We start from the raw sequence: 16,617 nt of genomic DNA on the forward strand, positions 1-16,617 counted from the left end.
ACCATTGGCAGACTGAAGACAGGTATGTGGGATGCCATCAAGAGGTGATATAAGCAGCATTCTCCTATCAGAACCTCAATTTACACTTAGCGATATTAGGGCTACACAATTTGCCATTACTTTTTTTTTTTCTGAGAAGACATTCCTAAAATTCTTATTTATCTCGTCAGCTTTGAAAATTAACTATGAGAAATGGCTTTAATGAATCCCACTTGCTATTTTATTTTTGCTAATAGGTCACTGTGAATCATGATAGAATCATATAATCTCAGGTCCCAGTTTTAAAAAAATAGTATTTTGGGTAAAAGACTTGCTGCAGAATTTAGCAAATAGTGGGTAGCGTTAACCACATTTTCTCCATATTATCAACATTCTATCTTTTCAAGATACTCAAAATACTTTCAGACCCCAAGAAGCTGCACTAAGGCCTGCCTAGACAAAAGCACTTTATAATGAAATAAACAGTGCTACCAGGAGTCAGGAAACTGGAGTGGGAGATGTAGTGATGACATCAGTCACCAGGATGGATTTGGATGAGTCCCTTCAGTCCCCTGGCTCTGTTTCCTGGTTTGAGAAATCATTCATAAACCAGGAACATTCAGCCCCATCTAAGATTTCACGACTGCACATCTGTTCACCATGTACTTTAGTTAGTTGTTTAGATCTGCACATCTGTTCACCGTGCTCTTTAGTTAGTTGTTTAGATCATGATGGGTTTTCAGAAGTGGTACTTAAAAGTCAGTAGTTTAAGTTCCAGTTCCTTCCCTAAGGTTTGCAGTGGGATGCCTTTCTCCTACCCAGAGGCGATGTTCTGCCGTTATTTAGCCCTCTAATCTTCAGCACATTTTTAGTGTGTGACAGACATATAGAGAGATTTATACAGCTGGACGACCCTACACATTAGTGTGAAAATGAATGTCTGATTTTCACTGAAGTCCTACTGTGCATCTTTACCTTTTCTGTCATTCTTGCTGATTAATCCTATCGTACTTTGCCACATTTATTTGAGATCAACCTGGATCCAATGACCATCACTGTGAATAAATATTTTACAACATGCAATGGACCTCATTATACTTCAGTATGCCTTTAAATATATAGAAGCTGTGCTCTCATGCCCAAGAAGAGAAAAAGAAAAAAGGAAAAAAAAAGGCAAAAAGAAAAGAAAAGCCAAGCCTAGCCAGGTTGAAGACATTCCTTGACTCCATGGCTTCTCACAAGCAATGTAGAAACCCACTCTCTGGTGCACACAGGCACAAAGATACACACCTTGTGCACCTCTCAGCACACACACAAACACATGCACAGTACCTAACTTGGGGTGCATGTTTTTTCTGGCTCTTACTTCCATTTCAGATTAGGGGTGCTTTGGCCATCAGAAGAGGCATTCAGTATCAAGTGGCTTATGTGGGCAGATTGCAAACAATGAGCCTAAAGAGAACAATGAGAGTAATGTTTATTGGAATAAAAATTAGGTTTTGAATTCCTTGGGGAAATGAACCAAAGCCAATGTTTTCCTGTTAAGTGACATTTTGTTTTTTTAACTGATGCTGCTTGGGATCTTCTAAAGAAGGAAGTGGGGTGGGGGTAGGGGGGGGGGAACTTCAGCAATTCAGCTCTTTGATTCAGAAATGGAATCTGAAAAGCTGTTTTATTGAGGCTTTTGGCAATCCCTGACTTAATCAGTTTTGACTGTGACAAAGACGATAGCCTCACGAATTTAGTGCAAATCCGAGCAGTGGAGGGTATTTTTCAGGGGGGAGATAGCCCAGTTGTTTAAAGAATCCTGGGCCAATAGCGTTTGATAGGCGGAGTTACGGCGGTGCTTTGCTGAGCAAGATAATTCTGAATGAAGACTTTAAAAGCACATGCTGGATGGGCTCTGGTTCCGCCCTTTGTGCAGACAAAAGTGACTGGGTGGCCAGGCTTTGCTTACTGTCCGAGTTAATGCAGCTTGTTTGATAAGGTTTTCTTTAAAAAAAAAAATACATATAAAGGATTTATCAAAAGCCCTCATGAATATTTCATGAGTTGATATATTCAGCTGAATGGATTCAGTGAGTCTCAGTGTGTAACTTGCAGACAAACCCCATCCACAAGGAGGCTGGTGACAGAGGAAGCACTTTGGCGCATTTTCAGAGGCAAAGGCAGCCTGATAAAGCTCCTTGTGACAGGCTGTCTTGCCAGTCTCCCAGTATGCTCCTCTTGCTCTGAAGTGCTCCAGGATTGAAACCACAGCTTCCCAAATTAGCCTGGGAAGAGTGTGCGGACCCAGCAGCCTTTTAACCCGCGTCAGTGCCTTTGCTATGTTCAAGACTGCTGTTTTGGATGGTGAATGCTAGCTAGCACTCCATACGAGACATGACAGCAAAAAATTCTCCAAAAGAATTTACTGCTTCGGAATCTGAGGTTTGCATAAAGACTTTCAAGGAGCAGATGCGCTTGGAACTTGAGCTTCCAAAGCTACCAGGAAACAGACCTACATCTCCCAAAATTTCTCCACGCAGTTCACCAAGGAATTCACCATGCTTTTTCAGAAAGTTGCTGGTGAATAAAAGCATCCGACAGCGGCGTCGCTTCACGGTGGCTCATACATGGTAAGAGTGGACTTAAAGGCATCCCAGTGCTAGGCAGATTCTTGGCTTCTCAGTAGTGATTTAGAAAGGTTGAGAATGGAATGTCTGAGTTTTGCTCGGAATGCATAGCGCAAGTCTGAGTTGAAGGGGTACAGTAGGTCAGCTAAGAATACAGAAGTGTACAGTGTGCTTAAGTATCTTTGTGCTACCTGCTGTTTCCAGATAAAATAAGCCTCTGACCGTGGAGACTCTTCGAAGTGACTGCTTATAAAAATGTCTTTTGGAAAATAGGGAATTGAGGGACCTTTTAAAAGTAAGATTTTTGTTTCATTTCTGTTCTATGATTTTAGCAGTGGGGCTTTGTTTTTGTTTTGTTTTTGTGGTACAAGAATAGGTATTTTCATCTCAATTCTAATCTATTCCTTAAGATAACTTATAAAAGCCTCAATAAATGTGTTGTCTCATCATGACTATGGGGCATAACCAGAGTGAGCTTTCTCCTTACAAACTTTTATCTTTACATTACTTAAAGGGTAGGGAAACTAAGTTCTAACTTACAAAGTGTCACTGACAATCAGTTGTATTATGATTCCAAAAATTTTGTATCTTTTAGGTATGCCAAGTATAAGAGGTTAGTGTCTCTGTAGAAGCTGAGTTGAACTCCCTACCTCCAGCATATATTTTATTTACACTGGATGTAAAAACAGGAGGCTGGCCTCCTTAAAGCAGTGCAGTGAAGAAGCACAAGGAGAGAACCCCAACATTAAGTTACTTTGACCTGAAAAGCCTGGGCCACCTCAGGTTTCTTTGAAGGGATGTGTCTTTCAAATTAAGATAACCTTCCAAATTGGTATTTGCAGCTCAGTCTTATTTAATAGGCAACATGGCAAGAAAAGCAGGATGTGGTTTTTTAAGGTAATCCCCACAGCAATTTTGTGCCTACATGCTAGAGTGCCAGCTAGCATAATCAACCAAGGCCACTGGATATTCGAAAATTAATATGCACTGTGTTGTTTCCTCCTCACCAGGAAAAAAAAAATGTGCTCGCTCTGTGCACAATGTGTTGATTAATCATAGCTACCCATAGAAAGATGTAGCTCACTTTGACAAATAGCCAATGTTCTGCCAACATATACTTCACATAGTTAGAGATGATCTATTTTCTCTTGCTTCTGACTGTGGTGTGGTATTATTTCTTGGAGAACTGTTTGGTCATTTTGATGAAGCGTATGCTGTTATTTCATTGTGCTCGGTTGCCTGTAGAACACACGTGGTTAGGTTTTTCAAAGCCTACCAATGGTGATAGCATTTGTAGAAAGAGGGTGTTCATGTAAAACTATGTGCTGATTGGAAGCAGTCCTTTCTCTCATTCTTTGCCTCTCCTCCAACACATGTGACTTTATAGTTAATCTGCTGAGTGGTGTAACTGAATACAGGAAGATAAGCACGAGCATAGTTCTCATTAAAGGAACATATGTAGGGAAATATTTATTTAATGAATAAATGTATATGTCTTGCTAACTGAAGGACTAGCAAATCATTATATTGATATGAAGGACTTTTAATTTTAGGTGTATAATTTTCAAAGTCTGGATAATCTTCTTAAAGTTCTGATATTTTCACTAATGTGGAATTTTTGGTACTTTATAATCATGTGACCTTTCTTCTTCTTAGAATAGATTCTTGATGTGATAGAAGCACCGAGCTATAAATACTAGTGATTTTTTTTCTTTTCAAAAGAATGAAGTTTTAGAATGATTAAAGAGTCAGTTTTACTCATGCATTACACAAATTTTCTTGCAAGTTGCAAAAAGAACAATGTAATGATATGTGAGGTTACTTATGCTAATAAAATGATCTTTTAGATGAGTTAAAACAAAAGTTCCCACAATTGCCAAAAAAAGAAACAAGACATTGGCATAATGTAATTCAATACAGGCATAAAGAAGTCATTAATCATCAGACTTCTAAAACATCTGTAGGTACGATTGTGTTCACACTTTCCTCCCAGTTCACATTCCTTCCCTTTATGTGTCTTTAGTAAAGTTGATTCTCAACTTGTTTGCAGCTCCTGATTAAATCTCCAGTGATGTTTCTTTTTGTTATTGGATCTGTTGTAAGATGCTTAACATTTTCCAAGTTTATTGTCATGAAATAGGCAAGGAAAATAGATATGCCTCTTATGTATTTGAATGATTTTTTCCCCAAATCTCAAGAGCCCAGTGCTGTTTCATTCTCTTTTTGTGTGATGAAGCTTAGCATGCCCGCCTTAGTTTTGCCGTTTTGTCACGATGAAATGTAACTAGCCTTTTCTGATTAGTGATTGGCATTTTCTAGACCACGCACTTAAGTTAGAAATTCTAAGATATAGACTCAGAAGTGCCTAAAATCATGCTATTACTTTATAGCAGACAGTAGACTTCTTTCAAGAGGACTGGATTGTTTTGATTCCTGCAACAAAATTAAAGTACTTTTCACGAGAAAGCTGAGCAATGCAGAAGGTCCAGGTCACATTCTAACCTTTGCTTTGGTTATTTGTAGATTTCATACTTTGATGGACTAGACATGCAGTTCTGGCTTTGGAGACCTGAACTGTGAAGTTGGGCTTCACAATAGATTTAACACACATTTGTATAGTTCTGACTCTGGAATTATTTTAGAAATATCGAAAGAAAAGTAGATATTTGATGTGTTGTCATTGTTAATCATCATGTTTACACAAACCCAAATCTGGAAGAAATTTGAATAATTATCTTCCTGCTCCCTCTTACCCTTGGGCAGAACCATGTTGCTCCATCTTTGACATATGGACATCTGGCCTACTTTTAAAACTGAAGAGAAAAATTCCAATAACAGCACTTAATATACAGCACTTTGCCATGTCATATTCACAGATATTAGAAAAACATTCCTCTGACTCAACTGGTTTAATTGTTACATAGTATATATCCTGTTTTTCCCTCACTGGCTTTTTAGAAAAATATGGTGATAATGGGCTTTAATGGGAGGATTCTCAAGAGATTCTTTGTTTTGTTTTTACTTATTCAACATACATAAATGAACACCTATAAATTGCTATGAAGAAAAGAAAAACAATTCAGGCTCAACCTATATTTCCCCTCTTGTACTATATCTTAAGTTCTTTATTATAATGTCCACATATTATCTTAAGTTCTTTATTTGAATTTTTTCAGGGTCACATGTTAGACATACAAAAGACTTTTAATTCTCTCTTTTCTTCTAAGTATTTCTACTCCATTATTCATTATCTGACTCCGATCCATACCCCAAACTTCCAGTCTTTGAATTATGACTCCCCAAATGGATAACAACCTTACTGCTGAGTGGTGTGGTATGGTGTGGTGTGGTGTGTGTGTATAAGTATTAGGGACTACACGGCCTTGCTTGGTACAGAATATGACAGTATCATTCTCAGGGTAGTGGATTATTTATCCTTGACCTCAAATCCAAGGTAACATTTTCTGAAGCACAGCATTCGTGTGTAAAGTATCTGACTGGAAAACCTGTTTATTGTTGCCTGGCACTTGCAGCAAGTTGTCTAGCTTTTTTTTTTTTTTAAACCATCTCTTCCAGACTGGAGCCCTTTCTCAGTCATCAGTTTTCCTTCAGGAAGTATTGTGTTGGTGCTGGTCTGATAAATCCTGGCTACTTCCTAAAACACTGCCTTCTAGGATAGAAAATGTATCAGTGGGAACCACCACCAATCTATCCATGCTTACAATCAAAAGCAATGTGCTTTTAGTTATTGAATACTTTGGGAGAAAGCTTGTATTTTTCCTCTCCCAATTTGGTTTTCCATTATTGAAAGACAGATTTCTTATTGCCTTAGTTGAGGTTTCTATCATTGTGACGAACACCATGACTCCAAAATATCATGTTCACACAATCTCAAATCTGGAAATAATTTGAATTATCTTATTTACTTCATCTTTCAACTCTTGGGACATTCTGCAGCACTCAGGGACATAAAGGCAGGAATTGGAAGGTAGGAGCTAATGCCATCGAAAAGAGCTGCCTACTGGCTTCCCCCATGGCTTACTTGGTCTTACTTGGTCTGTTTTCTTTTATAACCCAGGACCACTTGCCCAGGGCTGATACTACCCACAATGGGCTGACACCTCCCACATCAATCATTAACCAAAAAAATGCCCCACAGACTTGCCTGTGAGCCAGTCTAGTGGGGACATTTCATTAACCACAGTTCTTTCTTCCCAAAAGGCTCTGTAAAGTTGCCCAAATAATAGCTAGAACACTAATTTTAACCAATGTTTATGAAATGTGTAATTCATGTCTAATACATAAGTAAAAGAGTAATCAAAGCCAAGGTTTACACTCTAATATCCTTTCTATAGAATGCAGTTTAGACTACTTTCTCAAACTGATCCACTGAATCTGTGTTTCATTCAATTTGGTTGTTTCCTAGTAATACTGAAAACATTTGAGAGATGTCTAATTTTGAATATATTTGTTGATTGAAGAGAAATAGTCACCCTGTGCCCTAATCTGAGTATTAGAAGACACCAACTTAGAAGAAATTTTTACCTTTAAAATACTCATTGATGTGTTTATTAAAAAATAAATAAAGAAAGAAGTATAAGGTATGTTCTATGGGGGTGTGGTGAGGTATGGGGAAGGGAGTGCCTCAGCGGGCCCATGCCAAGGCATCCCTTCCCCCTGAGGGACCAGCCACACAAAGGTATAGTATAGAATAGAGTTTATTCAGGGCATGGGGATGGGTGTTAAGAGGGTAGTAGAGGCAGAGAAAGGCAGAGAGCAGGAGAGAGTAGAGAAGTAGAGGCTGGCCATTGCCATGAGCACATGGAGATGGAGAGAGGGGAAAGGGAAGAGCCCAAGAAGGCAAGAGAGAAGAAAGCAGGATGCAAGAGTAGGAGAAGAAGGAGGGGAGCAGCCCCTTTTATAGTAGGTCAGGCCTACCTTGCTGTTGCTAGGTAACTGTGGGGAAGAGCATACCTGACTGTTGCCAGGTAACTGTGGGGTGGAGTTTAGACAGAATGCTAACACTCATATAGTAGCTGGAAGATGAACATATATATCAATAAGTAATCAGTGGAATGTAAAAATGCCACAGAAGTATACTGTCCATTGTCATGGGAATCAGTAAAAATCATGCCATGTATTAAGAGTTCATGTACAGAAGAGATGCCATTAAAGTGGGAGTCTTAAAAGTGAATAGGCATTTTTCTGGCAAAGAATAAGCAGAAAAAGCATTTTATTGGGCCAAGAAAAGAATAATAAGGTAACAAATCGTGAAGTACTTGTATATGAGGGAGCACAGTAAAGAAACTGCTGATGAGACCATGACATGGTATTATTAAGTTTTTTATTGTACATGGGAGAGAGAAAATATCCAGGGACACCTTGAAGATTCCAGAGAAGAGAGATAGAGAAACATGGACATGGCTAGAGAGAGGGGAGAACAGCAAGAAATGGAGGGAGAGAGAGAGAAAGAGAGAGAGAGAGAGACAGACAGAGAGAGACAGAGAATAGCAGGAGCTGGAGGGGGGAACCTGCTGTTATAAAAAGTACAAGAAGGGTATCTGGGAAGAGAGATGTTAGGAACTAAAAAGGGGGACTCTGGGGAAGAAGGGAAAGGGGAAGACCCACACACCTCCAGAGTTCCACCTATTCTCTGTTCAGTCAGGCATGGGAGGGCTGCTATCTACCTTCCACTCATACCCGGGTGGGCATCTAAGCTTCTGTCCCACTGGCAAGGGGCAGCCCTACCTGTGAGCCCCAGGCTACTTTGCTAAAGCCACTGGAGGTTATGGGAGAGAGGGATGAGGGAAGAGGTTCCCAACACCGGCGAGAGTGACTGCAGCCTTGATGAGCAGAGACTGTCTATGGTTTTAGAGCTTTATTATAGAAAGGCAGGGGAAAAGGGAGAAGGTAGAAGAGGGGGGGAGGCTAGAGAGAAAGAGAGAGTAAAAGGGAGAGAGGAGAAGAGAGGAGAGGAGAGGAGAGGAGAGGAGAGGAGAGGAGAGGAGAGGAGAGGAGAGGAGAAGACAAAAAGAGAGGAGAGAGAAGACAAAGAGAGAGGAGAGAGGGGGTGAGAGTAAGGGGTAAGAAGTAAGAGAGAGACAAGTAAGAGAGTAAGAAGTAAGAGAGCAAGCAGGGGCTGAACAGCCCTTTTATGGACTTTACTGTTGCTAGGTAACTGGGAAGGAGTTTAGCTTGAAGGTCAGAAGCTTGGGTCATTGCCTATGTGACTTCTAGCCATGCTTCTCTTGTTGGGACTGGGGGGGGGGGGGTGGTAACTTAGGCAGGAGCCAGAGTTCCAAGAGACTAAGGGAATGCCTACTGTGTCATGTAGGTGAATTACCACCCTTCGGGATTCAGACCTCAGCTTGACTGGACACCAGCCTGTCTGTGCATAGCCCAATTCTCCACAGAGAGAAGTCTGGGGAAGAGAGAAAGGTGAGAAGCCCGGGGAAGAGAGGAAGGTCAGGGGCATTGAAATGTATAACCAGTACTTAGGAGTAAGGACTGAGGGAGCCTGGATTCTGGCATAGGCTTTGATGTGCATGTACAGGTATTTGCCCTTCATGTCAGAGCAAAGGAAATGACTTCTTTTTGACAGATGGGAACCAGTTTCACAAATTCCTGAGGAACTCTGGCTTTTATCTAATCACCATAAAGCCTCCTATCGTCCATGTTGATCTGGGCCTAGACTGGATTGAGTCAGTGAGCCTGCCCTTTTGATACAGAGTGGCGTGTGTTTAGGACCTGACAGCACTGTTCTAATTCACATTCATCTGAATGTGTTTGACATTGTTCTAAATATATTTAACTCCATAATATATTTATGAGTTATGCATAAAGGCTAAGTATTTCTTGTCTGAAGTGTATGAGTTGAAAATGCTTGAGATTTTAAAAGTGCAATATTTACATATAAATAATGAAAAATCTTGAGGATGAACTCAACTGTAAGCACAAAGTTCATTTCTCTTCTATGTGTACTATACAAATAACATGAAGATTAATATATATATATGTATATATATATGTATATATATATATATATATACACACACATATATATAAATTTTGTACATCAAACAAAGTTCCACACTGTGAGTTTGTTTGTTTGTTTGTTTGTTTCTGGTGGCATACCTGTGCCTACCTGTGCCTAGAGAGTTTAAGGTTTTGAACCATTTTAGATTTTGGATTTTTGTTTTAGGAAGGCTCAACCCGTATTGTATTTTTCTTTCTTTCTTTCTTTCTTTCTTTCTTTCTTTCTTTCTTTCTTTCTTTCTTTCTTTCTTTCTTTCCTCCCTCCCTCCCTCCCTCCCTCCCTCCCTCCCTCCCTCCCTCCCTCCTTTCTTTCTTTCTTTCTTTCTTTCTTTCTTTCTTTCTTTCTTTCTTTCTTTCCTTCTCTTGGCTAAAGAATAAAGGCCAGAGTAGAAATCATTTGCCTAAAGTTCCACAGCATGTGTTGTGAAGAAACCTTAAATACATGAAGTTCTGCCTGTGCTGTTGAGGTTGTAGGCAATGATGAAAGATTAGAAAGGTAGAATAAAAGAGAGGGGGATGGGGGAAGGAAGGGAGGAAAGAAAGGAAAGAACAAAGGAAGGAGAGAGAGGGAGTGGGCAGAGAGAGAGAGAGAGAGAGAGAGAGAGAGAGAGAGTTGGTCAATTGGAGCTACACTCTTAGTTTTCACAATCAAGACTTGGTGCTTTAGCCCACCATTAGTAGGAGTCACCGCCAAGCAGTGAGAAGATTGCTCCGTGTTACTTTTACTTCGGAGAGGTACTTTGCAGGCTACAGGTTGAAGGGTGAGATTATCGACAAAAGGGAAAGGGGAATGTGCATTTAGGAGATAATGGATTCTGATGACATTCATTATGGCCTAACCAATTACTACTTATGGTAAACTGAAGGAAAGCATAGGAACTCTGTATCACTTGCATTTATACGGACAACAGAATGTTAGGCAGGGCACCGACTGGCACACTTCACAGGCAAGCATCAAGTAATCCCAGCTAAGGTGCCTGTGAGGATGGCCTGTCTGGAAAACCCCATTAGTACTGTCCTGATTTACTAGGAGGCCTCTTTGTGCTGTGTTTTAAGTATAAATTCCTGTTTTATCTTTTCAGAAACTGCCCTAGTCTAGAACTTGAATCAAATGCAAGTGGAAACTTAAATCTTCACATAGCTTGAGTCTCTTATTTAACCAGAGCAAGCATTTTGTCAGTAAGTCTATGAATGGGGTCTTCCTCCTCTTCCACTGTCTCCAAGACTTCAGTATATTAGACTTTTAACTACTTGCTGTAAAAGAGGTTGTATAGCAGTGATAAAGTGCTCTTGCTAGAAAGAGACTTGGGAAATTTGGCTGTTGCCTGCCTGTACCCATAGTTCTTGGGGAAAGCTTGGATAGACTAAGTACGGTTTATAAGAGCTATGTCTCCTTCCACCACTGACTCACCTTCTATCCTCTAACTGGCTGAGCCTTCCTTGCTCTTGACAAGTCAAACCTGTCTCTGTTTCAGAGTCTCTCAGATTTCTTCTGCCTTGAAGGTGATTGCTGCAGATGTTGATGTGGTTCACTCTTTTATCTCCACAATATCTGGGTTCCTTACAAAAATCAACCCAGAAAGTCCTTGGCACCCCACCTGCCTTCCAAAATAGCACACTTCCCACTTCCCAGCTACTCTTCAGCCTTATTTCCCTTTTCATTCTTTTTTCTTTTCTTTTGTTCTTTGATTTCCTTCCTTCCTTCCTTCCTTCCTTCCTTTCTTCCTTCCTTCTTTCCTTCCTTCCTTCCTCCCTTCTTCTCTCTCCCCCTCCCTCCTCTGTTCCTTCTTTTGTTCATGAGACAGGGTCTCATGTAGCCCACTTTGAGGTATCTATATAGCAAGGGTTGACCTTGACTTTCTCCTCTACCTCCAGCATGTACCCCCAAACCCATTTTATGCAACCCTGTGGTCCAACCCAGGGTTTCTTGCACACTAGTCAAGCGCTCTATAGACCAAGAAATGCTAACTTTTCCTAAAAGATTGCACAAATATGACTTCTGTTTCCTGCTCTTAATAAATCATGTTTCCTTTAGCCTGGTATGAAGGTGGGGTGAAGGAGACAGGAGTTTAGCTGATGATTATCCTACAGGCATGCTTACTCTGTTCACCTCTCAATAGACATGGGTCCCTGTACTGGCTAATTTTGTGTCAACTTGACACAGCTGGAGTTACCACAGAGAAAGGAGCTTCAGTTGAGGAAATGCCTCCATGAGATCCAGCTGCAAGGCATCTTCTCAATTAGTGATCAAGGGGGAAAGGCCCCTTGTGGGTGGGACCATCTCTGGGCTGGTAGTCTTGGGTTTTATAAGAGAGCAGTCTGAGCAAGCCAGTAAAGAACATCCCTCCATGGCCTCTGCATCAGCTCCTGCTCTCTGACCTGCTTGAGTTCCAGTCCTGACTTCTTTCAGTGATGAACAGCAATGTGGAAATGTAAGCTGAATAAACCCTTTCCTCCCCAACTTGCTTCTTGGTCATGATGTTTTGACCAGGAATAGAAACCCTGACTAAGACAGTCCCTTTCAGCCAATAGTGCAGCTTTATTTTGCTTCCTGCTTTGTACTCAGTGATATGGAAGCTGCAGTTCCATTGTAGCACCGCATTGTAGGATAAATGCTTTACATATGAACCAGTTCATTAAGCCACTGGACACAAGTCATACTACCTAGAGTGTAGTACTATAAAGCCATGCTTCTCTGTAGCGCTGAACAACTGATACTTATTTATGTAGCGATTTTTCATGCACCAGACAGGACATTTTGTGCTTGAGCTTAGGAATCCTAGGGATGTCAATGATTCACTGTCCAGAGGTAGGAATGGAGCCGTCTTTTGTAATGTTGTCATTCATGTTTATATCTTCTATAATGAGAACTTTAATTACCAATAAATTGTACTTAAGTAACACATACAGCATTCAAGCAATAGCTACAGCAGTTTGAGCTCTTTATAGGACCTCCCAATAGAGAGTGAAGTTAGAGTCCATGACTTGCAGGTTGAAGAACATGCCAGCCCTTGTCCTTTGGAATAAGCTTTACCAGGAGTGGAAATTTACACCTCCCCCACCCCACCCCTACCCCTCTGTTTTCCTGACTTAGGGTTTAGGAACATCTTTCACTTGTAGTAATTTGTTTAGCGCAGACACATCTGAATGGCACCATATATAAAATTTTAAAGTCATTTGTTGACCCTCCCAGGCAGCCTTTTGAGCACATGGATGTTTTTGCTTTGAGAGGTACTGAGAATGCTGGTCAGACCTCTGAGAAAAGCAATGTCTGTGGTACTGGCTCCCTTGCAGAGCTGGCGTTGACCTCCTTCTCCCTACCCAGACTCACTCCTTTCAGCTCAAACTTACTACACATTATACAGATTGGAAACAAAGTAGGAAATGATGTGGTTTCTTGCTTACTGTATTTCTTGGAGGTCAGTGTGCCAGGAGCTATTTGGGGGTTTCTTGAAATGGAGAATGAGAGGAGTCTGGTTCTGCCCTGGTGCTGTTCTGAGCAAACAACGTAATAAACATGGGTGGAACAACCTTCGGGGGATTCTCAGTCCGATGCCATCCCCTCCAAGTACATCAACACACCCCGACCCAGTTTAATAAATGTGAAAAAAAACAAAAAACAAAAAACAGAGATTTGTGTCACTATGCTTGATAAAGGTATAGAAATGTCCAGATAACTTGTAATAGCAGGATCATGTGCATCTACTATGCGTAGCAATGAAGATAGGGAAAATGAAGAAGATGGAAACAGCTTTTGAAGAAGAGAGCCCTGAGAAGAAAAAGGTTAAATTTCAATAAGTTGAAACGGTGCATGAAGAGCTCTCTACTGGCCATTCACACATTGTGCCATATTGCTAACATTCTGAGAAATTAGGCTCGCAATTCGTCTCTAGTTTTGAAAGCTAAAGTAGTGAAACAGCTACAATAGAGGGTTAACGGTATTTGCACTAGTGTATAAAGTTCCCTAGAGATGAAGTTTTGTTTGGAGTGTTTGAAACAGTTTCTATGAGGATGTTTACAGTACTAAAATGTCTCTCCTCCCTGAAGAAGGTCTGTGACTTTTTGCTAAGACTGTTAAGCTTGGAGGATTAGCGTTGCCATTCTAATGATGTCTCACACTGTGGGGAGCTTTATCACTGCTAAGGTTTGGTCTTATTTTTTACAACAAATCTTTGCTACATGCTACTACAGCTAAAGTCAAAGTAGCTAGTTTAACTGTTGTTACTTGCTCTGAAATTTTTGGCTTACAGCCTTATAGCTCAGGTAATTAAGTTTTAATTTAGTTTTAAGAATGTATTTTACTCTCTGACATGGCAGGCATCTTTCTATTGCATTAAAGTATGTGGTAGAGGAGTAATTCGTGTATGATGTCACATAGATGTGCTTAAAATCTTTCTCTCTAAACATACATAAATGTGTACAATCAGACTTGATTGGTAAAAGAGAAAAAATTTTCTTTTCCTTTTTAAATTAAATCTTTAAAATTAAAGTATAATTACGTCACTTAGACTCTTCCTTGTCCTCCCATGAGTCCCTCCTATGTGTCCCTCACTCGCTCTCAATTCAAAAGTCTCTTTATACGCATCAGTATATGAAAATACAACTTGCTGTATCCATTTAGTATGGCTTATGCTTGTTTGATTCCAGGGCTGTCCACTTTGTAGTGGAAAACAGATTGAGGGCTCACTTTTGGGAGTGGTAAATTTCTCTCTTTCATAGCAGTCGCTCTTGTCTGTAGTTCTTTGTCAAGGGGTAGGGCTCAGTGACCAGTCTCTGTCTGCTTTAGGGTGTCAATTGATATTATCATTATTCAGGGCTTGGCATGTTTAGGATGCCATAGTCTTTCAGAGTCATGGGTGTATCTTTCCTGTCACCTGGAGGAGACACAATTTCACAATACATTTTCTGGTCCTTCAGTTCTGGCAATCGTTCCTGGCCTTCCTCTCGGATGCTCCATGTTCTTTACCTTCAGGAGTTGTGTTGTAGATGTAACGGTTAGGGCTGGGCTCCAGCCAATCCACTGATCTCAAAAGCTTTTCTGAGTAGGTACATCACACATGCCTGATATCTCAAATCTTGGGTGGAGGCAGGAGGATTGCTGTTAGTTCCAGGCCTGCCTGGGCTACATAATGAGTTCCAGACCAACTTAGGCTACAGAGTAAGACCCTCTTTCAACAAACAAAAACAAACAAATAAGCAAATAGCATTTTCATGTATAGAATGTGCCCATTTGAACGCTAAAATTCACAGAGGTTTTACAAAGAAATACATTATGATATTCACACTGTGACCATTCAATATACTAAAAAGTAAATAAAATAAAATAACATTCATTTATTGTCATGTAATAGTAAAATCCTAATGAACCAAACTAAATTATATTAAAATGAACAAATTATCTGAAGACCTAGAATGAATTGCTTATAGTCCTGATATAAAATTTCATTGCATTGATTTGCTTCATCAGTATGATTTACAAAGCCATTTGTATCATTTGCTGGGAGTCAGGGAGAGGACCACTTTAAAGTCCTCCCATCCACTGGGCTCCAGTAAGCTTGAAAGCAAACGGGAAAACAAGACACAGGAAGATGCTTTGTCCATTTCAGGATCCTGAGTCTAAAAAGGCAGTATAGGGTTCTGAGCAAATGGATGGGAAGAGTTGCAGTGTCATCAAAATCTCACTTATTTCAAAATGTTTCCTGCCCACCCTTTCTATTTTCCCCCAAAATTAATACACTTGGGGAGTTTGTCAAAATATAAAGCCTCTGAGAGTGCTCCTGTGGCTTATTTGCGCCACAACCACCTCAGTACTTTATCCAGGAATCACATCACCAAACTATTCTTACCTCCTGAAGAGAGGTCAGAAAGGAGAGCCAAAGAATCCCTGAGACTTGCTCGCAACTGTCCAGGACACCACCACTGGATTTTAACCATTGAAACCCATAAATGCAGGTTAACTTCATGTGGATAATGTTGGCCTTTGACCACAGCCTACAGATCCTAGGGTAGGCTCGTCTACGGCACAGTTGTTTCTCTAGCATGCTCTTGTTTATCAGAATAACATGGAGACCAGTTGGTGAGCTTCAAAGAGCATAGCATTCATGTTTCAACTCCATCTCTAATAGGACATCGGGTCTGGGGCATCCTATCCTACCTAGCCTCTTTCCTCTTTCCATATCGGCAAAACTGGAAGAATTTTTTCTTTGTACCACATTAGGACTCTATGAAAATTAAATAAGCTCACATGGATAAAGTCATTAGTGTGACCTTGGGCTGGAGACAGGAAGCAAGCAGACGTCAGTCCACGCGCATTGTCTAGAGCCTGTGTGATTTGAGGTTCAGCTCTATGTAACATTTACCATAATACAAATTATTTGAACATGCTATGCTGTATTTCATAGAGTGAGCTTTTATTAGCAGCTTATAGTGCATCTTAAACCCACTTTTCCTATTCCTTAGATATTACTTATTTTTTATATGGTGCTGCTTTATTGGAAGAGCCCATATTAAATGTCTTTATCCCAACAAAATGGTTTTTTTAAATATAAAACATCACTATGTGTTCTGAGGTATAGTCACTCTCACTGTTCACACAGATGACTACAAATAGTCTCCCAATATGAAAATTCTTGTCTTTTTTTTTAAAACTGATACTTATCTCCACCAGGGAAAACAGATATCAGCAAAACACTATTACTTCAGGCTGATAACAGAAATTTCTTCTAAATTTTGAAAAAGCTATTATCAAGGTACAAAAATGTCTCTGAAATGGTTTTCTCTAGTCTTTAGACTCTAACCTCCTAGCAACCTGTTTATACAAGACCATTTACCCCAAAAGGCAGTGAGAAAGGGCTTTGACTTCTGACTCAGAGCTCTAGACATGCATGCTGGCGCCTCCACTCACAAACTGTCCTTTATTTATTTATGTCTTAAGTGGAGAGAAAATGGTGAATTAACCTTTAGGAGCCTCAACTTCCTAATCAACAAA

The 16,617-nt window shown here is 40.2% G+C and overlaps 1 protein-coding gene across 3 annotated transcripts in view; it reads left to right on the forward strand.

Moving 5' to 3' along the window:
• The window catches only part of Pde4b (phosphodiesterase 4B, cAMP specific), a 519,944-nt gene that overhangs the window by 165,528 nt on the left and 337,799 nt on the right, over positions 1-16,617 (forward strand). The window contains exon 1 of one of the 3 annotated variants that reach the window (NM_001177983.1): positions 1,883-2,597. The exons of 1 other annotated variant lie outside the window; for it this stretch is intronic. In NM_001177983.1, coding sequence (NP_001171454.1) covers positions 2,362-2,597 — 236 coding nt within the window. In that variant the 5' untranslated portion in view covers positions 1,883-2,361. Of the gene's footprint in view, positions 1-1,882; positions 2,598-16,617 lie in introns of those variants that run through there. One more of the 3 variants, NM_019840.2, reaches the window with a different exon arrangement.

This window comes from Mus musculus, chromosome 4 (assembly GCF_000001635.26).
Source record: "Mus musculus strain C57BL/6J chromosome 4, GRCm38.p6 C57BL/6J".
Classification (NCBI taxonomy): Eukaryota; Metazoa; Chordata; class Mammalia; order Rodentia; family Muridae; genus Mus; species Mus musculus.